The 26,811-nt window shown below is 45.3% G+C and overlaps 1 protein-coding gene across 1 annotated transcript in view; it reads left to right on the top strand.

Moving 5' to 3' along the window:
• The window catches only part of RAB30 (RAB30, member RAS oncogene family), a 47,508-nt gene that overhangs the window by 5,773 nt on the left and 14,924 nt on the right, over positions 1–26,811 (top strand). The window contains exon 2 of the mRNA XM_066619702.1: positions 24,040–24,140. Coding sequence (XP_066475799.1) covers positions 24,048–24,140 — 93 coding nt within the window. The 5' untranslated portion in view covers positions 24,040–24,047. The remainder of the gene's footprint in view (positions 1–24,039; positions 24,141–26,811) is intronic.

The raw sequence follows: 26,811 nt of genomic DNA, 5'->3' as shown, positions 1-26,811 counted from the left end.
GTTCCTTCAGACCGGCACATTAGTAAACACTGACACAATGGCCATGGAGCCAATGTTGCAGTACATCCCATTTGATAATCATTTTTATCTTGCAAACGCAGTTCCTGAGGGATAGAAATTCTTCAGCTCAGTCTCCCTACGTTTATTTTTGAGCTGATCTCTCTTCCTTCCCCTCTTATTGTCGCTTAAGAAAAGTAACAATAAAGCAACAATCCAGGTCCCTCCTGTTTTCCACAGATTTCTTAATTCCCTTTGTTACTTGGCATTGTATTCCCTCACACACACCCCTTTAGACAGGAGAAGGATAATGAAATATACAGTTTCCCATGTTGGCTCTGAAGCGGGGACCTTTCTTGCAGTGTCTTTTCTTTTTTGGCTCTCAAGGACAAGCTTTGAAAGTGCTGTTTGCAAAGTATGTGCTGGGGGCTTCCTTGGCGAACTGGCAATATGTGAGCTATGAGAAAACTATGTGAGGACTTTGGGAGAAAGGGTGTGTTGTTGGCAAATCCAAATATAGTGCTTTTGGAGCGTATGTTATTGTTTGTTTGCTTCTTAAAGTCATTTGTGTGATTGTAGCTGTGTGTGTTTGAAGTTTCTTAATCCTCTTGTCCCAGAGATTTGGGGTAGCTTATAATGACCTTATTTTTAAAGACTGCAGTCTCTCTCTCTCTCTCTCCACTGCAGCCCCTGTGCGCACTTGCTTGGGCTAAATTCCACTTAACTTAGGGAGCTTAACATCAGTGGAGTAGCTAGAGGGGGTGCAAAGCACCATTTTGGGCACTGGAGCAAAACAGAATGCCTCTGTTTTGCCCCTCCCCCCCGCTGGGAATGACTCCAAGGGGGAAGGACTGCTTGCACACTGTGGTGAGGCTCCCTTCAAAACTTAGTGCTTTGCACCCTCTCTAGCTATGCCACTGCTTCACATGCCCTAGATTGGACTGTAAATTATGGAAAAATCCTGCATTGCTGTGGTGGTCCTTATTTTCCTTTCACTACATTCCAGTGAAGGAGAGGGTCCTTGGAGGCAGGTTCTGGTATGTGCAACTGATGCGGAAGAACATCTGGATATACATCTGGGCTCCACTGAACTGGGTAGATCCAGCTTTTCATGTGAATGTGCATGGGGCCAGTATTTGTTTCTGCTGGATTCAGAAGCAATTCAAGCCAGGCCACTAGGATTTTAGCTTGTTTGCCGTTTTGATTTTGATATGACCAAATCCAGATGCATTGGTGAAAATGATCTGTGGATTGGCTTGCCGGCATTTCCGTTGCTAGCGCTGTGGTAGCCTACGAGATGTTGGTAATTTCATTTTGTGGGCCTTTAAGATATTTGAGGACAATGGAAAGGAATTGGAAAGAGAGACCACTGAGAGTCCCAGTAAGCCACTCTACTCTTTCTAAAGAAGAATTGAAGATAAACAGATGTAGTTACAATCAAGATAGCAGCATTTATGGTCATGGCTGGAAAAATGTCCCAGATGTCTGGCTGTCCACACAGTTAAACTTTAAAATGCTTTATTTTTCTTTCCTGCACAGAATGAGCAATTTGATTTCTGTTGCATAGAAATTTGAAAGATTTTTTTTCCCATCTAGCATTCTTACTCTTCTTGTGTTGGCTAGAGATCTAACATATCATCCAGCCAATAAACTGAGAATGGAGATCCTCTTCCCAACCATACCTACCTGATTTGTGGAAGCATTCTAAGACTGACTTGGCAGCTGGTGGGTGGGATGGAAGCATCTGTGTTCAGAGCAAGAGGACTCAGGTTCTACTCTTGTTGGCTTTCTGTACTTGCTTTCTGTACAACTAGTCACATTGTAAGCAAATTGGAAGTCTGCAGGATTCTGTAGTGGCCTTTTGTGGTGAATAAGGAGTCCTCTCTATTGTGTTTCCTCTCTTGAAAGCAACCGTTGAAATTGAAAAATGATCTCTTTGCTACAGCTGTAGACTGTAGATAATCCTACATAATTTTAGTCACAACTGGGGTTGCCTGTCTATTTATGGGGTGCAATGTAAATGTAAGTTATGTGTAAAGTCTAATTTTGTCCCTAACTGCTAGTGTTGAGTTGTAAGCTGCGATGCCAAGAGTCCTACATGAGTACGGCACCTGCAGAAATTCATGTAAGGAGTGTTTGAAACCAAGTCCTTGCTGACTTCTGCCTGAGCTGTAGTCCCTGAAGGGAGTGGCAGCAATAAGAGTATTGTATCAGATCTTGACAAGGATAAGATTTTAGGCATTTGGGTTCCAGAACTTAAGGGAGATAACTATCAGATGGGTGGTCCAGATCATAGCCAGGCAGGGGGCAACTGCTTAGAACAGTGTTTCTGAAACTAGGACCCACTAGGTGGGTCACAAGCCAATTTCAGGTGGGTCCCCCATTCATTTCAATATTTTATTTTTAATATATTAGAGTTGGTGCTACTGTGGGATGTGACTGCATTTGGGGAAATATTACAGAGCTTTACTATTAACAGGCTATTATGTATATGCTTAATCCCCTGGGGACTGGGGTTAAGAATAGGCCCTCAGTTTGGATGTACTTGTGGTAAGAGGCGACTAAACAGCCACCGGGTAGGTGGGACTCGATAGCCTGAGAAGGCAGCTCTGGAGAAGGAAAACTCTGATCCCAAACCTCCACTGCCTTGTGGCTACATCCAGTTATGGAAAAGGCTTCAGGAGTCAACCTCGAGGCAAAATCCAGAGCAGGAGTCCCTGAGGCAGTTCATGGCGGAACACAGTCACGTTCTGGCAATTCCTGCGACGCTGCTGGAACCAACCGTATTGGCCTCTGCCTTTCCATTGGACCATTTAAGCGATGTGGAGGGGGGGATTTGCTGCATGGGAAACAGTCTATCCTCCACATCTCCTTTACCCAGGCTTCGCGCACTGGAGAGGACACTCTGTTGCAGAACCACTATTCAGAGCGTGATACCATAGTCTTCCAAGACTGAAGGATGCGAACACTATGTATATGTTTTTAACAGTGGGGATTATTTCTGGGTAAGTGTGGGCAGGGTTGCAACCTAGGATTGTTAAAAATTTTCCCTGCTTGATGATGTCACTTCTGGTCATGACATCATGTCCAGTGGGTTCTGATAGATTATCATTCTAAAAAGTGAGTCCTGGTGCTAAAAGTTTGAGAACCACTGGTTTAGAGTACAAAGATACCAGCTCAAAGTATTTGCCCAAGTTGCTTAACATCCTTGCCAACCTGCACAGAATAAAATTGGATGAACAAGTGAAGAGAATTCAGATTCTCTTACTGCAGAAATTTCACTTATTTTCAGTGCACTGCTTAAGCACTGCTGGTTTCAGTGGTACATAAACATGCATACGGCTGCAAACCTGTACACACTTACCTGGGAGTAAGTCCAACTGAATTCAATGGGACTTCCTTCTGAGTTGACACACATATGATTGTGCTGCTCTGGGCTCAGTGTGTTATGAGATCATTTAAAGTGGGCAACCAAGGACATGAAAAGACTTGCAGAGAGCCATATTTTTTGCATTAGCTTAGGAACCTAAGGTTCCCCCCTTTTTCCTTTTCCAGTTCTCTGTTTCATCTTGCAGTAAACAAGCTATTCAATTAGTGACTTAATTGAAACATTCTGGTAGAACATTTTTTAGGATCAACCAAAATTGTACCATGTTGTGAGCAACAACAAACTTTTCAGTTCTGTGGAAGCCTTACGTGCTCAGCTCAGTGCTTTAGGAGGAACAGAAAATAGGCACTGTCCTTAGCATGTTGGTCTCCAGGGATCCTTCCCAGCCCTGCCTAGGTATGCCAAGGATCAAACCTGGGGCCTTCTACAAATATTGGCAAATAGGGACAGTTGGCCCGTTTACTGAAGTGTTAGGTGAGAGGGTACATAGAGAGAAACTGTTCTGAGAATGTCAGTGGAGATCTGAAACTGAGGCCAGCAGCCAGTCTGTGATCAGTTGTAGTGAGAGTTGTGCTGTGTGAAGTCAGGCTTGCGCTGGCTTGCTCCAGGCTTTGCTCTCCTGTCATTTTTTTTAATAACAGGGACGTTTGGCACATTCAAGGTTCTTGACAGCCTTCTTGCTTTTGTAGTTAAGGACAGGCTCATAAGAGGAAGTTCATCAAGCCCCTGATGGGGAGCTGCCTTCTGTGGCTGACACTGGGTGGTCTTCAGCTTGTGTGTATCCTAAATTTTTGTTGAGCCTTAGAAGCAGTTTAGGTTGGTGGGGCAGGGCCACTGGGGTCAAGATCTCCAGGAACTTATGGAACAGAATTGTTGGCCAGAGTTGCTTCTGTACTACTGGATGGTCTCCAGACATGTAAGTGAAGAGGATCTCCAGACAGTGCAAGTGAAGAGGGTAACTAACGGGGCATTCTGCAAATTTATTCCTGTTTAAATGGATGGTCCATCTGTGAGGCTGGTTAAGGCGGTCGCCTCAGGCAACAGGATGGTGGGGGTGCCCCTATTCTGTCTGCTCCTCCCCTTCCTGCCATTTGGATTGGAAAAAAGAGAAGGGGAGAGGAGAGTAGTGGACAAGAACAGGAGTATCAAACTCATTTCACATAGGAGCCAAACGGCATTCATGGCACTTGCTGAAGGCCAGAAGTGACATCGTTAAGCAGGAAGTGATGTAATTAAGCAACTTCATGGCCAGAAATAAGCACTTTGTTCTCACAGAGAAGCTCATTAACTGCAAATGACAGAAGAGAAAATGTGCAAATCTTGTTCATAATTTCAAGATATGAGAAGCCCAATTATCATGCTGGGAAAGCCAATTATAACTGGGGGAGGCAGCGAGCTGGCGGGAAGTGTCTTGAACCCTATGGTGCCTCACCCTGTCTTTGACCTCACAGTTGCCAGGTCTGACAGCTGGCTAAGGGCCCGATCCTATCTAACTTTCCACTGCCGGTGCAGCCGCAGTGCAGCCCCAAGGAGGCCTCTGTGACTGCCACCTCACTAAAGATGCAGCGCATGCCCCATTAGCACGGCTGCACTGGCACTGGAAAGTTGGATAGGATTGGACTCCAAGGCCTAGCTTTTTGTCCATAACCTTGAGGGTACCAATTCATTTCTGCCTGTTTTAAAACTGGGTTTCTCAGGGTTCTTACAAATGCAGTACCAAGTGTGGGGTAAGTCGTCTCCTGTAAATAGCTGCAGTCTCTAATAGCTTTGCAGCAATTAACAGCCATTGCTTTCAAAGTTCATTGTGATTAAAAAGTTGGTGCATTTTCACCAGTTTGGCTCTCCAGGATTTGGAAGAATAGTCAGGACTGTGGTGGGGAAAAAGGAGGAGGAGGGCAGTACAGGCGTTCTGATACCAGATGTTTTTCACCCTTACGCTGCATTTTTTTTCTCCTGCAGCTAGCAAATCTAAAAGCGGGATTGCCTGCCAAGGAAGATTGTCAGCTCTCAGTTCTGACCCTGAGGCAGCCAGCTGTGCAACGCTTGGAGTGTGCAGGGCTGCCCGTTTCCGGCAGCAGCTCCCTGACCAAGGCTTGATCTCCAGGGTTGCAGTCTCCAGGGATCTCCAGCCACTGCAGAAGCCTCACGTGGTTCGGCTCTGTGGCATGATCAGCAGGCTGGTCACCTCTCCCCCTCCCCAGCAGCATGCAGTGATGCTGGGGAGGGGGAAATGGGAAAGGTATTTGCATTCAATGCACAGATAGAGAAGGGTTTCTGTTGAGAAGCAGGGAAAATGTGGAAGAAAGGCTAATTAATAATAAACCTTTATAAAGCACCTTTGGAGTGCTTCTTATATATTATCTCAGGAATCCTTACAACAGCCTTTTAAGGCAGGGCAGTATTATTAGGTGTGCAGCATGTGGGTTACTGGCTGGGACTGGTCAGATGGAACTTGGCTGCCCAATCCCAAGACAACTGCAGTGATGGTCAGTATCTTGGAAGCTCAACATGACTTGGAACGTGGGCACCTGAAGGAATGCCTTCTCGTGCATGATTCTTCCCAAACGTTAAGCTCTTCCTTGGAGAGCATTCCTCCCCATCTTTGCAGGTGATGCCGGGGTGGGGTTGGGGTGACTAGGGATAGTTTCTGTTTTGCATCCTGGTTATGGAATATTCTCCCCAGGTGTTTCAGAGTGGCACTGAGCCTGATTTCCTGTTGAATAAAAGACCCTTCTATTCACCTTGCCCTTCTAAATCTTCTTGCATTTGTTTGGGGGGAGTTTCGTTTATATCTTGAAGGGTTTGTCTTTTCTTTTGCTTTTGGTGTGGCTACCCCTCCCCCCCGCATTAACTTCTGTTGATTTCATTTGCTAAAGAGCAGCATAAGAGCAATATAAGTACCCCTATAGATTTGGTGCAGGAAGTGTGACTGGCCTCTAGATCAAATGGCATCCCATAGGAGAAGATGTGTATGAGTGGATCCCTAGATCTGTATTTAGTTATTTTCAATATAAGCAAATGAAAATGCATTTGTTTCCTCTAATTTTTAGAAGTTTTTTTATTTTATTTTAAGAATAACAGAACTGTCCAGTGATCACCTGCCCCTAAATACAGCCCTGGATGGAAAACAGCATGACTTGCTTTTGGTAGAGGGAGATGAGGTCTTAATGGTGTGGAATTCTTCTTTCCATTTCTGTGTTTCCAGCAGCTTCTTCTGATTATTCAGCAATATTGTCCCATTACAGCATAAACGTTATTTCAGCACAATCCTTTCAGCCTCAGGGTTTCCACGTGCTGTGAAAGCACATGACATTTGATTACATGTTCCTTGCGTCTGTGGGGTTTTTTGTTTTGCTTTTCAGAACAGGCTGTAGCTATTGAATTTCAAGCAGTCCTTCATGAAGTCAAACAGATCAAGTAAAAGGAAGCAAGAGGCAAAATGGAAATGATATGGAGAGGGGGGTGTTTGTTCTGGTAGGCAGAGAGTTTTCAAACCACCTCCCTTCAGCAGACCCAGGGTTCAGGGACAAGGTCTTAGGGTGCATGAGCCAGCCACACTGCTGTATCGAAGCAGGTCTATGTCTGACCAGTGCCTCCATGAGTGCATATCTGGGTACACTGTGTGCACCCCCTTGAGCTCCATCACAGAAGAAAGGCAGGCTATAGTAAATAAGTTGATTGACACACAGACTTGTTGCCAGTTGTATTTATCAGGGAAGCCTTGTGAGTTGCAGATGGTTCTGGACTAGATGGGCTTTTGGCCTGATTCATTGGGGCTCTTATGTTTTTATGGGCACACACCTTGTGAGTTATAAACAGCCTTTGCTTTCCTGTTGCTCAGTGTGAACTTACAGTGCACCCAGCCCTCCCCTGTGGTTGTGCATTGCAAGTGAACACTGCAAGGTAGTGATGGGCAGGTTCTTTCAGGGAGAACTTCTCTGCCATAGTGTGCAAGTATGAGTGTCATCAGAAAACCACTCTGGTAGGGAATTAAATTTTTATTTTACCTTTCCTCCAACTCAGAATAACATACATAGTTGCCCTCATCCCCCATTTTGTCCTTGCAAGCATCCCTATCAGGTTGTTTTTTGGCTTTCTTTATTTAATGTATTTTACACCCTGCCTTTTCACAAATTGCTGCAGAAAAAAATCAAAGATGAAAAGCATAAATATAAATGTAAATACAGATTGAGCATCCCTAATCTGAAAAACCAAAATGCTCCAAAATCTGAAACGTTCTAAGCACGGAAACACAACAGACAGTTTATTTGGTGAATTCAGTTTATTCTTCTTTCACTGGGTTTAAAAGAAACAGGGGAGAGGCTGCAAAAGTTTGGGCCAGCCCCCTGCTCCTCACAGCATGGTTTTCGGAGCTGACGCGCTCACTCCGACCTGTCAAATCCGACATGCAGGCATGGCTCATGGCTCCTCCCTCTCCATAGCCTGCTTTTGCGAATGTGATGGTAGAGTTGATGGTGTCAGTGGTGTGTAGAGGATGCTCTTGTAGTGAATCTGTGCTGTGGATCCTGATCTACAGAGTCCCTGAACTCATGATACCAGCAGGTCCAGAGAAGAAGAAGGAGAGAAAAGAGGGCCTGGAAGGCAGCCCTGAGGAGCTCTAAGCCTTTGCCCCCAGGCGTGGAGGGGCTGGCCAAGGTCATTGTCTACTGCAGCTTCTCCTCCCCTGACCCCAGCTATATGCAAAAACTCCAAAATCTGAAAAAATCCAAAACACTTTTGGTCCCAAACATTTTGAATAAGGGATACTTAACCCGTACTTGCTTGGATCCAGAAAGCCTCTTCTGCTCATGGAAGCTGCATTGTGTGATGAAAGTGACCTTCAACCTGGAAATGTCCTTCAGTTTCCACAGTGAAAAACAACTGAAGACCATCTGAATTGGCAGTCATTAGAACATAAGAAGAGCCCCGCTGAATCAGGCCAAAGACCCATCTAGTCCAGCTTCCTGTATCTCACAGTGGCCCACCAGATACCTCAGGGAGTACACAAGATAACAAGAGCCCTGTAGCCTGTTGCCACTCCTTTGTATCTGGTATTCTGAGGTAGCCTACTTCTAAAACCAGAAGGTTGCACATACTCATCATGGCTTGTAACCTCTGATAAACTTTTCCTCCAAAAATCTGTCCAATCTCCTTTTAAAGGTATCTGCGCCAAACACCATCACCGCATCCTGTGGCAAGGAGTTCCACAGACTAATTACATGCTGGGTAATGACATATTTTCTTTTGTTTGTTCTAACTCTCCCAACACTCAGTTTTAGTGGTCACTTTTGATGGCCCACTTGGGTCCATGTGCTACAGATCTCTCTTCCTTACTACCCATATTTCTCATATTGTAACTCAGTACGAGAATCCTTGATACATTGTGTTGCTGAGAAGCAAGACATCTTTCTCTTGTGCAATAGTAAATAAAACAGCTCTAATATATTGTCTTTTGTTACTCACAATCTCTTGGATCTAAGCCAATTAAAACAGCTAATTATTTAAACAACAACATTGGAACAGCAGTAAAGAAGCAGTCTTAAAAGCATCAGGCTGGTAAAACAGAGTCTTGAGTTTAAAGTCCTGGGCAAGTGAACATTTTTACCTGGCATCTAAAAGGAGAATGTGGCACCTGGAATGAAGTATTGGGGAAGGCATTCCAAAGCCAGGATGCTGTTGTGAAAGTTAAGTTAAAGTGAGAGTGATTTGCCCATAGTCATCCAATGAGCTTCAAGTTGGGATTTGAACCTGGGTTCCCTCTCCTGCCCCAGTTCTCATCCAAACATCCTTCTCTGCTACCCCAGTAATTGACTCACAAGCTCATATCAGGGAATATTCCTGTATTGTGAATGTGAGGGGACCAATAAGCTGCTTGTGGGCTTCCTAGAGGCAGCTGGTGGGTCACTGTGATGAACTGGATGCTGCATTAAATGGCCAGATCTGGCTGTACTATTTTTTCTTATGCTCTTTGTTTACTCCAACAAGCAGTGCATGTAGAGGTATCAGACCTTCTGATTTGTCTTGTTAGTTTATTCCAACGCTTCAGTATACTTCAAGGCAGGAAAAAAATGTTTTGTTTCTCTTGAACAGCATCAGAGTCTGCTCTTCATTGAAGCCCTAAAGGAGCGATGTGAGCAGCTTGTTTAGTGCTGAGGGATGTCTTCAGAGCTTGTTAAGTGCCAGAGGGCTTCTTGTCTACCCCAAGGAAATGTCTGAATATTTGAGTGGCTTCGAGTTAAGGAGACATATCAGTGTTACTTAAGAGGTGACTCCTGTCCCGTGTTCTGAATGTTTTTTTACCCAGTGGCATAACTGGAGGGGTGCAAAGCACTAAATTTTGCAGGGAGCCTCACTACAGAGTGGAAAGAGCCCCGCCACTTCAGAGCGTACTCCTCTGTTTCACTCCACTGGCCTGGAATGGCTCCAAAGGGGAGGGACCACTTGCATGCTGTGGTGAGGCTCCCTGCAAAACTTAGTGCTTTGCACCCCCTCTAGCTACACCACTGTTTTTACAATCTGGTTTTCAGTTGCCTGGGGTTCTAGCATAGGGTAGCGCATATGTTTGGCATGCAGATGGTCCCAGAATCAATGCCTGGCAACTCCAGGTAGGGGTGGGAAAGATCCTTGCCTGAAACCTTGGAGAGCCACTGCCATAGATGATACCACATTTGATAGGACTAATGGCTTGACCTAGTATAAAGCAGCATTCATAGTATGATTGGTTGCTCTAACATTGCAAATATTAAAGTGACCCTTGGGCATTGCTCACTGAGGCTTTTTTACATGGTTTCTGATAACTGCCATCAACTTGTTTTCAAATACTTTTTTTCCCTTAACATTTAATTTTGTGGTAGGTGTGAGTTGAGCTCAGTGAGTACAGATGGAGTGTTTGTGATGATGATGAGCTCATGCACTTCAGAATGTACCATTGCACCACTGAAGAGCATGGCATGTATCCTGGGCAGTAACTACTCTTTCATAACTGCTTCTAAGTTTTTTAAAAATTGTTATCTGAAACAGAGCTTGAGTAAGTGGTTTATAGTGCATTGATGTCAATCTTGTCTTCTTCTTCCTTGAGTGGAGGGGAGTAAACTAAGTACCATTAAGTATTTCCTATGCCAGAATGCCATTGCATTAACACCTGCGTGTTTAATAGAACACTGCAGAGAGAATTTCCCCAAGGTTGTCTTGCTTGAAGGGGTTTGCTTGCTCTGCCCGCACAGCAGCAGTGTAAAATGAACCTTGTGAACCTAATGAAAGGGTTTGATTCTGTTCCCTTTGAAGCCAGTGACCTAATAGGACCGATGAAGTCCAGTGACCAATCTCCCCCATCTCCACACCACCCTGTTGCAACCCATATAATGCAGTTCTCGTCCTGAAGGCTGTAAGATGTTTTGCTTGGGATTCAGACACCTTTTGCTGAAATTTCATAAGAAGAATCCCTATTTCATAGTGTCTTATTTTCTAGCACCATAGTGTCTTATTTTCTATATGCACGGTGCTTTGCAAAGAATGAGAGGACTGGTCTCTGCCCCATGGGGTGTACAATCTAGAAAGTAGATGCAGAGAGGAAGGGAATAAAATGGGGGATAACAGGGGAATAATGTGCAGTTATTTATCATGTATACTTAGGCTTAATTACAGTAGGTATGGGGACATGCCCAATTTTTTCTGACCTGATCTTTTTTCCTGATTTCCCCTCCCTACTCCCTGCCTTTGCCCTTCTTTACATATTTATACTTTTTAGAGCCTTGTGATTTTTAATTATCATAGCAAAACTAATATTTGCAGGCGTGTTTGAAGTAAAACACAGTGATTTCTGCAAGCTAGGCACCCCTAAACTCCATAGATGTCACCCAGACTTAAAAATTCTTAACTGAGGCTTAAGTTCCATTGGGGATGAGTTTGAGTGTAGGGCAGCTGGGATGAAATGAAAGTGTTTGAATCAAACTGTTGGCTTTAGGCTGTGTGCTGCTAATTGTTTTCTTGCCTTGATAGAGATGGCATAGGGTACATCTATACCACTGGAAGTTCAGAAGACATCTTTTCGGAAGACACTTTTTCAAGTCTCACCATAGCAGAAGAGAGGGACTCTGTGACTTGCCTATCTTGGTCTTCCTTACAGTGTTAGAAAGATTAGAATGCTTCTCTGTGGGGCATTATTTTTTCAGCTTTCTCTGCAGATAGAAAGCTAGTACATCTGGGATAGAGCTTCATCCAACCCTTTCCTTGGTATGCTCGTTTTTTGCATGCATACTGTTTATTTTTTTTAAAATATAGGGGTATTATCTCTCATACATGTATATATGTCTCTCAGTGGTACACAGTAGATCTGAATTCTGCCACAGTTGCCCCCTTCATGCTGTGTAATGTGTAGTGCGGTGCTTTGAATGCTCGTGAAGTAATGTATAAGTGGCAAGAATGTATTCTCAGTTAGGACAGGCAGGAGCTGTTGGGGTGGCGTTCATAAATTTGTTGTGTAAAAGTCATACTTGGTCATATGTCACACAACTTTAAATGTGTCTTTGCCTTTCTGTCTCTTTGTTTGGTGGTTTTCAAGCAGCTGCAGGGTCCCCAATTGGTATTAGGGCTGTGGCACTGTTGAAGGGAATGGAATCCTTTCCCCTACACCTTCGTTATGATGAAAATTCACGGGCTGCTTTTTTTGTTTGTGTTTTAGGCCAAAGCATCCTACATTTGTCTTTCTCTTGGGGCCACAGGTGTCAGAGTGGTCCTTGGCTGCTGCCTCTTCTTCCTTGCACTGCAATTCTAGATAGCAGCAAGTGTTAGGGAAGATGACAGCAGTCCTCTTCCCCCCCCCCCCCAGGCCAGCTGTTCTGGTGACTGCTAGCTTCTGAGGCAAGCCTGATGCAAACAGCCCCCCAGGAAAATAGTCACAGGAAAAACCTGGCAGGAGGGGACAGTTGCTGGGAGCTTTGCGTCTCCTTCTTTGGCTGCAGATATAAGGCTGCTATCTCGATTTTCCTGCAAAGGAAAGCTGCTCTAGTTGTGCCTAGTTTGGGCTTGAGTAAAACAGCTGGGAGGGAGGAGGAAGAGAGGCAGAAAATGATAAAGAATTAAAAATGGATTCCACGCTGTAAATTGTAGTTAAAGGCAGGCCCCCTTTCTGCAAAGGCTGAAGACAATGGCTTTCAACTGCACGTGTTTCCTGCATTCCTATCTTTTTGCTGGTGCAATCTCGGGTTTATTTTGTGCGAAGTCATTAATCTCTTTCTCTGGAGAGCTCCAGACAGTGAAAGAACCAGACTGCATTTTGCATCCAAGTAGGAGATAGTGTGACTACAGAGGGAGTAGCTATCTCAGTGTTTTAAGTTAATGTCTAGGCCATGTAATGTCTGATTGCAGACATCTCCTCTCCATTGTCCTTGTATGGGAGAGAAAGTGTCTAAGCAGTATCGAGATATGGCCGACCTTCTCCTTGCTCTTGACAGAGCTCCAGTTCAGATAAAATGGTATCTGTGTTTTGGCAAAGGAAGATATTGCTGTTGAAGGGGTCCCCCAGACTCTGACTGCAAGAAAATGTAGAGAGAAGGACTATGGAGTCTTTGCAGGAATGAAAAATGCAAATGCTGGATTGGTGGTTGCGAAGGCAGGGACCAAGCCAAGACTCCCCCCCCAAAAAAATCTGTAAATAGGTACACCAAATTATAGGTACTGAGCCCTGTCATGAATATGTACAGTTTAGGCCTAGGTTAGCATGTGAAGCCTGAACCAAACTAAGTCAGTAACGGAGAAGTGGCTCTCAGTTCCTAACTGCAAGAATGTGAGTAAGCAAACACAAAGATTGTTGTCTCTCCTTTGCTGGCCAGAAAGGACAGACAACAAGAATTACAACCCATTGGAATGTAGCACCTTTGCAGAGAGAAAGCGCCCTATCAAGCTGATGAAGTGCAGCTGTGGATCTCCAGTTGGGAGGGGGTAAGAACTAGGAGGGCTAGCAACCAGACCCACTCAAGGTTCTGTCCTCAAAAGTTTCTGACTGGACAGTCTAAATAAGTATAAAGTCACCTCAGTACTATTAGCATAAGAAGTATAATAATGAGCGCCCCAAGGGTTGTGTGTCTTCCTTGTTGGACAGAGTTTTTGGGTGCAACTTCTTGCACGCTGTGAGCTCCATTGTCCACCATGGGCATCTGGCCTCACAGGTAGCCTGGAGCTAAGAGATCTACAAGAGTAACTGACCCAGGTGAGAGATAGGGATTAATAGAGTAGCCAGCTAGCTTTATTATTTTATTACTGATATGTTTCCTAGATGTTTATGCCTCTAGCATTTGCTGCCTTATGTAACCTTATTTACTTAATAACAACAACAGTATTTATATACCGATTTTCAACAAAAAGTTCACAAAGCGGTTTACAGAGAAAATCAAATATCTAATGGCTCCCTGTCCCAAAAGGGCTCACAAACTAAAAAGATGCAACACCAGCAGACAGCCACTAGAAAAGACACTGCTGGGGTGAGGTGGGCCAGTAATAAACTAAAATCTCTTTTACTAAGTTGTTTCATTGCCTGTTGGGGTCAAAGGTTCCAAATCCTGCCTACACCCATCCAGGGTGGTGGCAGTACTACTGGACGGGGGGGGGGGGCCTTGAGGGCTTTAGGGTTTGAGAACCAAGAACTCTGAGCACCCCAACCCCACTAAGTTTACGACAAGCCCATTAGAGCTAATTCTGCTTTAAACATAATGTGTGTCTCCAAGACTGCAGTACTGCATGAACTTACCTAAATCCCATTGAGTTCACTGAGATTTATTTCCAAACAGGCATGCATGGGATCCGACTGTTAGAGGAGGTGTGGGTTGGATATGGCTGTGCTCCTTTTCCTATCATGTTTTGTTGGTTCCTTGCTCTTGGATTGGACCAAGACCTGCTGCATCAGCATTCTTGGTTATTCTGGCTGCTTGGACTGTGAAGGAGATGCTTTTGGGGGTTTGATTTTTTCCTTTAAAGCAGTGTGTGTTTGGCTTTGCTTCCTTTGTGAAAGGGGTGTGATGATTGTTTTCAGCTGACTCTCTCCCCTTGGTATGGAGCCTGAGTCTTTTCCTTCTGGGATGAAAAAGAATTCTTCCCTGTGGTTTTCTGCTGCTTCAGGAGATGACTCCTTGGAGGCATCTGAGGCCTGGCCAAAGCCGTTCAGGGGAGTTGTCTGGCAAAGCTCTCTTCTAAGTGAGGTGCAGCAACTCTGTCAGAGCAGGGGGAAGGTTGGGGAATACAGTCTGAGAGCAGCAGCAGTTTGTTATCCAGATGTTGCTGGTCATTTTGACAGTCATGCTCTGTTTTTGCATCATGCTGCAGCGTATTTAATGTACTTCATATGCTGAGTCTTGGTTCCGTTCTAGGGCTGTGCATCGCCAATTTTCAGGAAACTTACAGCCCTATCCAAACAAAAAGTAGCGCAGGTGTAAAATGGATTCCACTGCAGCTAAGCAGCCGTAAAGCACTTTGGGGGCAGCACAGGCTGCCGGTGTGCCAGCAGGAAGGCCAGAGCCTTCCCACTGGAGCAGGTAAGCCCAGTGCAAGGGGTAGAATGGGGCAGGAGGAGAATGGGGAGGAGATGGGAGGTTGGGCAGATTGGGCCTGGCAGGGGGGCCAGATATGTGGCAGCAGCACAGGCTGAATCTCAAGCCCCTTGTTGGGCCTGATCCACCTGCATGGAGCAACAGGGGCATGCACCAGCAATTGGGCTGGCACAGGTCCAAGTTTTCTCATCACAGTTGCTGGGGCTTATCTGAGTAGACCTCCAGCAGCCAAAAATCCCAGTGGGAAGCAGTGGAAGCTGCACCTGTGCTGCTACATCACCATGGGGGGGGGGGAATTTCAGTGGAATTGGGGCTGCCCCCCAAATAGACATATGAGTTCCAGTTGATTAAGCTGTTGATTAGTTGTTGAATTTGCATAGTTTGCGAAGTACACCTCCTTTGTGTTGGGACAGTGCCTGCATGATGCTTCTTGCATAGGAGGGAGTGCCTCTGTTAAGATGTCCCTTGCCATCTGTAATTTTAGAATTACATGGGTAATTCTACATAGGGAGAATTTTTTAAGAACTCCAAATTTGCTGCTTGTTTAACCAGGGCACCCTTTTAGGACCCAATCCTATCCAACTTTCCAGTGTGGATGCAGCCACAATGCAGCCCTGAGATAAGCGAACAAATGTTCCTTTACCTTAACGAGGCCCCACAGCTGCAGAATGTAGTGGATGCCTCATCAGCACAGCTACATCAGTGCTGGTAAGCTGGATAGAATTTGGCCCTTAGGGTGCAATCCAGAAAGTGCTCTGGGCCAGTTCAAGTCCCTTGTGCCGATGACTGTCATGAAAGTGTTGTTTTGTGATGACTTAAGAGGAGGGATGTGCACAGGCCTCTGGATGGTGGCCCAAGCCCCAGTGGGCCGGCACAATGGTAAGCCTGTGCCAGCCAAGCTAGGCTGGTGTGGAGGCCTGGGGTCGGTGGTGAGCAGGGGGGCAGGGCCAGGATCCAACACTTGTGCCAGATCCTAACCCCGTTCCTGGGCAGCCTGTGGCAGCACTGGACCTCTTGGATCTGCGCCACCTCAAGAGGTGGCGCAGATCTGAGTAGCCCCGTTGAGGCTGCTGCAGCTTTAACTGGGTTAAGGGGAAATGATTCACCTTGCCCTGGCTGAGCCACTCTTGACCCCAACACTGCGTTGGATACGGGGCAGGCCTGCCAGCCTCCCAGTGCCAGTGCGGGTCAGGATTGGGCTGCCCATCAGTTAAAATACAGGCCATCACAAGAAAATGTACACACACATCGTAGTGTCAGATGTAGTATTTTCTAATACACACATATACTATGATACTATAATTCACACATATATCGCATATGGTGTAGACCAGTGTTTCTCAAACTGTGGGTCAGGACCCACTGGGTGGGTTGCAAGCCAATTTCAGGTGGGTCCCCATTCATTTCAATATTTTATTTTTAACTTATTAGACTTGATTCTGCCATGGTTTGACTGCATTTGGGGAAATGTTACAGAGCTTTACTTTTAACAGGCTACTCTGTATATGCTTTTAACAATGATAGTAAATGGGACTTACTCCTGAATTGCAGCCTAGAATTGTTAAAAATTTTCTTGCTTGATGATGCCACTTCCAGTCATGGCAGGACTGGTCACCTGCGGTGGGTCCTGACAGATTCTCATTCTAAAAAGTGAATCCTAGTGCTAAATGTGTGAGAACCACTGGTGTAGACAGAAGCAGTTGCTTGACCCAATTAATCAACTGATAGTTAATGAATTAGATGAAATGCTTGAAATGTTCCCCATTTGCTTCTATACACTGCTGACGTTGCTGACAAAGAAACCTGCAAAAATCCACCAAAGGGTGTATTGGGATGGTTCCACCCATTTTTTCCATTGCTTCTCTTACAAGTTCAAGTGTTGCTGGCTTTCTACAAGGAAGTATGTATGAAGTCAAGCCCATTAAAGTATGTGTGTGGTTTTTTTTGAGATAGCCAGTGTTTTTAATTGATTAGTTGATGTGTGAGTTGGAGTGAGCATTTCAGCCCTGCTAATAATTTCGCTTGTTCATCCAGCACAATCTGTGCCCTTCTTGCACTTCAGCAGGGCAGAGTGGGGCTGAGCTGTCACAACTTTCCCCAAGGCAAACAGGGGAGCTGCAGATTGGAAGACTGATGTCAAACCCTGCAGGCGCTCAGGCTGCGTGACCTTCAGTGGGCAGAGCTGGGCAGAGTGTCAAGGGCAAAACATGGTTTTGTGCTGTGCTAGTTACATATGTCATTTTTTTGTTTTTTGTGGCAGAATGATGGGGGGGAAGTAGCCATGTCACTCTGTTGCAGCAAAAATGGCGCAGTCTTGTAGCACCTTAAAGACTAAGTACCACAAGACGTTTTGCAAGAGAAACACAATCTTTTACTGGAAAGCACTGTTTGCCCAAAATTTTGCTGGCTTTCTGCACAACGCATTCCAGTGAGCAGTTAGGCTGTGTTGCTTTTGGGAATGCCTGTTCTGTCTTCCTCCCCTCTCCCAAGTTTTACACTCCTCTCTCTTTTTAGGAGGAGCCAATGGCCTTGGGGTGCATGGGGGCAAGGAACACGCTCTGGCCTTGGCTTTTCGCCACAGTGCGTGTTCTGGCCGCTTTCTCAACAGCTCCTCTTTGCATTACTGCTCCTGGGCAGTTATTCTATACAGCTTGCAGCCTGGCACGGAAGGAGTGTTGATTCATTCCCTAGACATGCTTAGGATGCAAAAAAGATCCTGGGTTTCATTGTCGAGACAATTTGCTGGAGAAAATGTGCCCCCTGTAACTGAGAAAATGCTTTGAGCGTGGTTTTTGTGTGATTCCAGTAGATCTTAGCACTGGGAAAAGAGGCAGGCAAGGGGACACTGCAATTGACCACCGCTAGTCACCGATAGAAACCAAATATCTAGTCTCCTGTCATCTGCTTGCTCCTGCTGAACATAATAGCAATCTAATGGTTATAAAGATGTTTCTTCTGTGTGCACAAAATTTGACATCTGATAAGGGGTGTGCGTGTAAACTTTTAAAGGATTCTTCTGTTCCTCATGACTGTGAAAGGAGCTAATGAAATGGTAGAGTCTGGGCTGGAGCAAGGCAAGAGCCTGCACTGACTTGCAGTAATCAGTGGGAAGAGTTTTGCTTCTTTTCCTAGCTCTTGGTCTTCCGTATCAGTAGTGAAGGCCGAACAAATTATGCTGAATAGTAATGGCATGGTAAGGTGCATAATTCAGGCTTCAGACTTTGGCTTTTCCTGGCATAATTTTTTTTTTTGGGGGTGTGTGTGTGCAGAATCACTGTTGAAGTATACACAGTCTGGTTCTGAGGACTGGTTGCTTATATAGTTGGTTCCTTTGCACCCCAATATTTTATTTTTCAGTTTGTCTAACTGGGTAGTTTGGAGTGCGTATTCAGTTAAAGTAACTTGGTTAATAATGGAATGCAAGTGGCAGTTAGGATCTGAGATATAGAGCTGATGAATGATGTCGAGTTAGATGTTCATCAGTAGATTTCTCTTCCATTCTCTTTTGATTGATGGGCTGGACTGAAACTCCAGGACTAGTATCTTTGGCTTGAATATTAAATATTCAAGCCAAATGGGTCGTTCTGGTGTATGTTCACCTGACTATTATTGTCAATTTCATACAATAGATAATGGCTGATTATTTATTTATTTAGTCAGTCAGTCAGTCAGTCTGATGTAAATGGGGCATGGACTGTGGATTGTATCTTTCCTGGATAATAATGATGGAATATGGCAATTTCTCATCTCTTCTTTTTTCTCTCTTGATTAATTTCAATGAAAATATGATATTGATTATGAGTATAAAGGTGAACAAGATGACGGTTACCTTAAATGTTGATAGATGAATGTAAAATGACTAAGGCATGTATGTTTGCCTTGAAGATACCAATTTATAACGTCTTATTCTTGTCTGGGACTGAATTGGATGTTGAGCTTTGACTTATCGTATTCCTTTTTGTTTCCTATCTTAGTAATAAAATGAAATAAAAGCTATGCAAAGTCCTGCTAATAGAACTGAAGTTTCTATAACTTTGATCTTTTATCTATAAAGTTATCTTTACTAACTTTTATCTTATTTTTAAAAATTATTGTTAGAATTTCTCACCCTTTCTCCAAAGAACTCAAGGCAGCATGTAGTATATGGTCTGCCCCCCATTTTATTCTTACAACAACCCTGTGAAATAGGTAAGGTTGAAAGGAAGTGTCAGGCCTTCTCAGTAGTGGCAGCAACATTATGGAACTCCCTTCCCCTTGACTTGAGAATGGCTCCCTCTCTTGAGACTTTTCGGCAAGGCCTGAAGACATTTTTGTTTAAAGAAGCCTTCTGAGTGCATGGCCTTTTTAAACATCTTTTCTGTATCTTTTAGTATTTTTACAGGCCTGACTCCTCTGATTTGCTACGTTTTGCTCTTTTTATCTGACCTTTTATCTGACAATGGTTTTTATGGGTATATGTTAATGTGTTTTTAATATGTTTTTATTTGTGGTTAAATTATGTTTTTAATCTGTTTTTAATATGTTGTGAGCCGCCCTGGGTCCCTTTTGGGAGAAGGGCGGGATATAAATAAAGTTTATTATTACTATTATTATCAGGCCCAAGGTCACCTGCAAGCTACATGACTGAGTGGGAATTTGAACCTGCTGCGAGTCAGTCAGGTGCTTTAACCACTACACCGCACTGTCTGTCACATTTCTGGGCTTGTTCAGTCATTACTTTCTAGGCAAAAATCTCTGCCTGATAGTCTTGGTCTCATAAGTGCATATATGCACCTAAATGTTCTCAGATTTTCTGGTGACACAGATAGCTTCTTGCGTTGCTCAAATCCAGTCTTGTCCGTATGCAGTGCACAGGAATGTCGGACCAGGGCCAAAGGGTCTTTGGTTTGCTTTTTTACCCTAAGCCTCTGGGAAGGTCAGTTTGCTCTGGCCAATTGTGGACAGTTTTGCAACCTTAAGTCCACATTCCACTGGCAGGCAAGGCATCTGCAGCAACCAAAAAATAGATTCAAATAAACATTTAGGCTCCAGAGACTTAGAATTTCTCTCTTAGGCTACTCCTCCCTCTTTCAGAATGTATTTGGCTCCTTTTTGTCTTTCTAATAGGCTTACTAGAGCCAGGCTTGTTCCCCCCCCTTCTCTTTCCTTCCTAGTAATTTTCCTTAGAGCAGCTTTTCCTTGTCTCACTTTGGATGGAACTGGGGTTCCTCCTTATCTCTGTTGCTTTGACACATTGCAGCCGCGGAGGAGACACTGCACAGTCATGCGCTTGGAAGTGGTGGGGCTGATGTGAAACCTGAAGATCTTCAGGGGATTGTTGACTTATGATGCAGTCATATTTTGCAAGGGAGATGTGTTGGACACGTCTGTACTGATGTCTGCTGGGGTGCAGGGTGCAGAATATGAAGGACAAATGTGATTGTAAGCTGTGGAGCTCTTTGGCCAATTGTGACTCCTCAGTTCACGTCGACCACGTGTGTTCATGTTTAGGAGCACAGTGTATCTCCCCTTGCACGTCGTGGTGAATGCTGTTGCAGATATGACGGTAAAAGCAAACAGCAAATCTGTCACACGAAGCAGCTTTTTGAAAGTAGGTAGCAACATAACGAAGACAAATATAGTCTATGCATCATGGTTTGCTAGATGTTTGTCCGGCTAGCCGGGGCTGGCATTGCAGGGTGGCGATTTTGAATGCCTGCTAAGGAGCTCATGCTGCTTTGTCTTGGTTAAGCTGCAGTCCTGAACACATTTACGAAGGAGTCATCCCCGTTGAATAAAGTGGAACTTACTTTGGAGTACACCTACATAGGATTGTGCTAACTTAAAGAGTCACTCTTGAAATATCTTTGGGCTTTGGGCAAAGACAGCTTTTAGGAATCACAAACGGAGTACGCCCTGTTTGCTTTCTCATCTAAACTTCTTGAGAAATGATATTTTATATTCTGCAAGCGCAGCTATGTTGCTGACTGCTACTGGAAAGCCTTCCTCTCCAGATATGAGGTCATCTGCTGTCAACCAGGGATGGCAAAAAATTGGGGAATCTTGAAGCACCTGGCCAGCAATAATACATAACCAGTGACCTGCATACACTCTGGTTGGTGACAAATTATGCAAGGGGAGTTGGGAACACATATGCAAGACAACAGAGTGGGGTTTATTATCCTCATGACTTATGTTTGTATTCCACCCTTCTTCCTCCGGTGAGCTCATGGTGGCATAGGTTGGCTTGGGCTACCCTCATTTTATCCTCACGATAACCCTGTGAGGTAGAGTAGGCTGAGGGAAAGTGATTGGCTCAAGGTGACCCAGTAGCTTTCTGGTCAAGTAGTACCTTGACTACTGCGCCACCCTGACTCTCAGCGCATTCTGGGCTCATGCTAGGTTTTGTTGCATAACTGGAGCTTTTCTCAGCTGTATTGTATTGGCAACCTTCAGTCTCAAAAGACTATGGTATCGCGCTCTGAAAGGTGGTTCTGGCACAGCGTCTAGTGTGGCTGAAAAGGCCAATCCGGGAGTGACAATCCCTTCCACACCGGGAGCAAGTGCAGTCTGTCCCTGGTCTGTCTCCCTGGCTATGGGCCTTCCTTCTTTGCCTCTTTGCCTCAGACTGTTGGCCAAGTGTCTCTTCAAACTGGGAAAGGCCAAGCTGCACAGCCTGCCTCCAAGCGGACTGCTCAGAGGCCAGGGTTTCCCACTTGTTGAGGTCCATCCCTAAGGCCTTCAGATCCCTCTTGCAGATGTCCTTGTATCGCAGCTGTGGTCTACCTGTAGGGCGCTTTCCTTGCACGAGTTCTCCATAGAGGAGATCCTTTGGGATCCGGCCATCATCCATTCTCACGACATGACCGAGCCAACGCAGGCGTCTCTGTTTCAGCAGTGCATACATGCTAGGGGTTCCAGGACTGTGTTGTTAGGAACTTTTGAGTTCACTTCCTGACTTTAGAAGAGGAAAACCAAAGGCATTATTCCAAACCACCCTGTGGCTTGGGCACAATGAAAACGAATCCTTGAACGAAATCCAGCAGCTGTTCTCTGAGGTTTTGTAATGTTTTATACCTCAAGCAGTCTGAGGGGCTCGACACAAGCCAGTCTGTATAACTTAGCACCATTGCCAAGAAGAACCAGCCAGCAAGAGGCTGCCTAGATGAGGCCAAAGTTGTTGGCACATTCTAATCACTGATGTCCCTCGAAACCGGGTGTGGTGGCAGGCATTTATATTGGCACAACTATGTCTGTTCCCCCAAGTGAGCATGCTGGGTGTCAAAGAGCATTGCTACATGCTTGGAGCTTGGCTACCAGCTGCCTCAAGGTTCACATACAGGACTGTGAACCTATGACACTATGTGAGACCTAGTCAGAGCAGTAGTCTCCTGGTATTGTCTGCCCAAACTATCAGCAGTTCTCCAGCACCTTAGGTTCTGCTTCCCAAGGACCTTTTATCAGAAGATGCCAGGGATCAAACCTGGAGCCTTTGGATTGCAAAGCGTGTGTTCCATCCCTGAGCATAGATCCTCCCCCTGCAGATGGTGCCCAAACATTAGAAATCTCTCCTGAGACATCACTATTATCATTATCATTATTAATATACCGTTCTTCAACAGGAGTAGTTCACAAAGCGGTTCACATAGTAAAATCAATAAGGTCCAAATCCTAACCAACGTCCTGCACTAACACAGCTGTTCCAATAGAGCATGTGCCGCATTGTGCAGTTGGGTGGCTAGTCACAGAGGCCTCCTTAAGGTAAGGGAATAATTGTTCCCTTACCTCGGAGCTGCTGTATAACCTGCCCTTATGTCAGTGCTGGAAAGTGGGTTAGGATTGCACCCTAAAATAGATATGTATGCTTAGCACCTGTGTTCCTGTTTTATTTTTGTTTTTTTTCCCCCAGCACCAGGCTGAGTCCATCCTGGTCTCATGGGCATTTGCATAACATTGGTTAGAGCAGTGGTTTCCAAACTGTGGGTCGTGACCCAATTTTTGGTTGTCTTCACTGCTGTATTTTATTCTTGTAACATTTGATAGGTTTACAGCCCAATCCTATCTCCACTCCGCACCACCGGAACTAACATTCAGGCAGTAGGGTTTGCTTTAGGGCTGGCATAAACAACCTTAGGAAAGTGTGCAAAAGCTGCATGCTTCTGTCGCACTACTGGAGAGGCTGTGAAGGCATTAAATGCCGTGGGGGATCCAGAGCAGCCACCACTGATGGTGGGTGCGGAAGGGTGAAACTGGGCATGGAGGAGGTTGGAATGGGGGGGGAGGGAGACAACAGGAGGGGGTTGATGAGGCAGCAATGGCACATCCCAGATCCACTCCCATAGGAAAGGCTGCGAGCCCTTTTCTTCTCCTTGGACTTTTGTCTGCATAAGAGCTGGTACAGATCTGAGGAGACCTAGTGGAGAGCAGGAAGCTTACAGAGGGGTAAGGGGAAATAATTGCCCTTTCCCCTTGCAAGCTTCCCAATCTGCTCCCCCCCCCCCACCGCTGGATAGAGCATGTGCCTTTTTGGTGTGGCTGCATCTGCTGGGGTGGGGGGGGGGAAGGATAGAATTGGGCTGTTAAAGATGGTTAGGGTTTTACCATTATTTTGTGAGCCACCCTGATGTTAATTTGGATGAGGTGGAATTTAAATCCTTATAATGAGTACGTATGGCTTTCCAAAAGGCTTCCTGACCCCGGGTGTTTCTGGTGAAAAGGTTGCCAAGTTTCAGAGCTCTGCTTTAGGACTTGGAGGTCTGCAGCCAGCAGGACGACATGGGACTCTTGAGGTTTCAATGGTCTGAAGTGGTGGGAGGCAGCTTAACAGGTGCTTGAAGGATTTCTCCATGCTGTTCAACAGCTCTAGCAAAAAGGTGTCACTGCTGACATGACCTTTGTGCTGAATAGCTGGCGGAGCAGAGTCCATCTGTGATGAAATAGGTCACTGGGTCTCCCGACACGTCTCCTTAGTGTTTGCTTTCAGTCCTGTGATGTTGGTAGATTCTTGAGCGTTGGTTTGACAAGCTGGTGCTCTTTTAACAACGGGCTGTAGTTCTTCAGGCAAAAACCCTTTTGGATTACTTGATTTATCTGAAGTTCTGTTTTTCTTCCTTTCTCTCTCTCTTTTCCTTGCAGCTGTGTAAATGAGTATGGAAGATTATGACTTTCTCTTCAAAATAGTTTTAATTGGGAACGCCGGCGTGGGAAAGACTTGCTTAGTCCGACGCTTCACTCAGGTAAGGTGGGCTTTCTGCCAGTGCCGCTCTTAAACCCTGATATTGATGGTCCTTATATACAGCGGGCCTTCAGTATCCATGGGAGAACCGTTCCAGGACTCCCGCAGATACAGAAATCTGCGGATAATGAAATCCATGAGTGAGAACTGGCGTGAAGCTACAATAACTTACCTGGGTTCTGCACCCAGACCTCTGGAGGTTGCACACGGCCTTCAGGCCTCCTCAGAAGGCCTCTCAGACATGACTGGAAGTCACTTCCAGTTGACTCTGGAGCCTTCTAGTTGCGTCCTGGAGGTGACTGCCTCCCCACGCTTCAAAGCACCTCTGGACACAAACGGAAGTCGCCAGCATGAAATAACTTCTAGTCACATCTGGGAGGCTTGGAGGCTGTGGGCTCTGCATCCACAGATGCTCAGATCTGCAGATGCCAAGCCCAGAGATAAAGAAGGCCCATACAAAAAGTTGTACAAAGTGCAGTGCCCGTGCTTTAAGTCCATATGCGTAACAATATAATTGGAAGAGGGCTCCACATTGAAATGGGTCTGGGAGGAGGTAGGGATATGATGTGTATATGAGGAAGGGTTCTAACTAAGCCCCCCAAGGACTTAGGACTGCCTCCCCTGCCAAATTTTACAGTCTCCTACATTTTCAAAAGAGTCAAAAGTTTTGCAAGAGTGTGGTCTCTAGAGGAGCAACGCAATTCATTAAAACTGGCATCTCCACGCTGTCATTTTTAAGCATAAGTGGCCTCCAGCAATGAAAAGTCCCAGGATGTTATACCAGAATGCTAAGGGCCAGTTTACACAGAGTCATCGAATCAACAGAGAGACTCTTGTTCATTTGACTTGAGCTGCACAAGGCTTTGGAAAGCATAACAGAAAGGACCCACTCAGTCTGATGTCTTCCTTACTGGTGGTCCAGCTTGCATTCACAAGCTTGGCATGCCTGAATTGTGTATTATCAACACAGCTTTCTCAGTTAGAGTTGTGATTTTATAGCTGAGACTTTGTATTTTGTGTGTGTGTGTGGCCATTGCGCTTCTGTCACAAAGAGATTTCTCTACACCAGGGGTGCCCAAACCCTGGCCCTGGGGCCACTTTTGGCCCTCGAGGACTCCGAATCTGGCCCTCAGGGAGACCCCAGTCTTCAATGAGCCTCTGGCCCTCTGGAGACTTGCTGGAGCCCACGCTGGCCTGATGCAACTGCTCTCAGCTGGACTGCCAACTGTTTGACCTCTTGCATGAGCTGTGGGACGAGGACTCCCTCCTCTGCTTGTTTCATGTCTGTGATGCAGCAGCAGCAGTGAAGGAAAGACTGGCCTGGCTTTGTGCAAGGCCTTTTATAGGCCTTGAGCTATTGCAAGACCTTCATTCATTCACATAAGTTCCATCTCTAATATATTCATTTATGTAAATTTTTTCAAATTTGAAATGTAAATTCTTTTCTTTCCTGCCCCCTGACACAGTGTCAGAGAGATTATGTGGCCCTCCTGCCAAAAAGTTTGGACAGCCCTGCTCTACACTAACAAAATTTTCTCCCCTTTTTAACCTCGTTCCAGGAAATGTCACAAATGCAGCTTTACAATCTAATAATTGCTCTCTTTCCCCCCCCCCCCCGCAAAGGAGACTATGGAGAGCTAACATGGCAGCCAGTAGGGCTTGAATCAGTCACCTCCTTGATGCACTAGTTTTCTGAATACGGGGAGTTTTTATGTCAAGCAGCTCTTATAGGAGTTTTCTTCTCAGCAATCTGAAATGGGATAAATTCCAAGAAGGCTGTATCGCCAGGTGTTCTGTGCTTTTTTTTTTCCTCCTTGACATTCCATGGAGATGTCAGGCCACCAAATGGTTTCCGTTTGTTTGCAAGCACTGCCAAATGGCCCAGTGTGCAATCTGCCAGCTCCTGAAGTTTCTTTGGAATGGGGGTGGACAAGGCAGTGACAAGCTGTCACCATCACCACTTCCCAGTTGGCGCATCAACACCTTGACGTGAACAGACACCAGTGGGTGGCGTCATCACCTGGGCCATTTGTCTGAGTCTGCTCCACGTCTAGAGCTGCTCTTGTTAAGCCCTCTGCCTTGTAATGATAGTCAGTTTCCTCCTCCTCTTTTCATTGTAAAAAGAGGTTCAAAGGGACAGGTGGTATTGAATTTGCTCCTGGATGGAAAGGAAGCTTGACTAGAGAGATTACGTAAGACCCTGAGTGTTCCTTGGCAGTTTTGAATTGTCAGCACTTCTTTCCACTCTATTCCAAGCTTTCAAAGAATCAGCCTTTGAACGTGTCAGATCCCCTTCTCTTTTCTGTGACTGTGGGCATGCTGCCATGGGTGCTGGAATTGAGCCAAATCCACAACTCAACCTCCCCCACACCCCCAAAGAACCTTGTAAAAATCTACAAATGCTTTTGCTGCTCCTCAGCCTTCTGATGTCTCTGTTGGTGGTCAGCAAGCTAGATGTCTCCAAAGCATGTGTGAGGGAGCTGTGGAGCCATTGTGGGCTGCTGAGGCTTGTTCTGCCCCAACTACGTCGACATGAGATTTCACAGAACATCATAAAGCTGCTCAGTCCCTTTTGTGAGTCAGTGGTTTTGGCTGACGTTTCAAAAGATTTGTGCTTTTTCATAGGAAACATAAATCTTTTTTGTTGTGTCCATTTTATTTAGGCTTCTCTA

This window comes from Tiliqua scincoides, chromosome 3, assembly GCF_035046505.1.
Source record: "Tiliqua scincoides isolate rTilSci1 chromosome 3, rTilSci1.hap2, whole genome shotgun sequence".
In the NCBI taxonomy this organism is placed as follows: Eukaryota; Metazoa; Chordata; class Lepidosauria; order Squamata; family Scincidae; genus Tiliqua; species Tiliqua scincoides.
The sequence above is the reverse complement of the archived record's forward strand: the minus strand, read 5'-3'. Positions and strand labels throughout refer to the sequence as shown.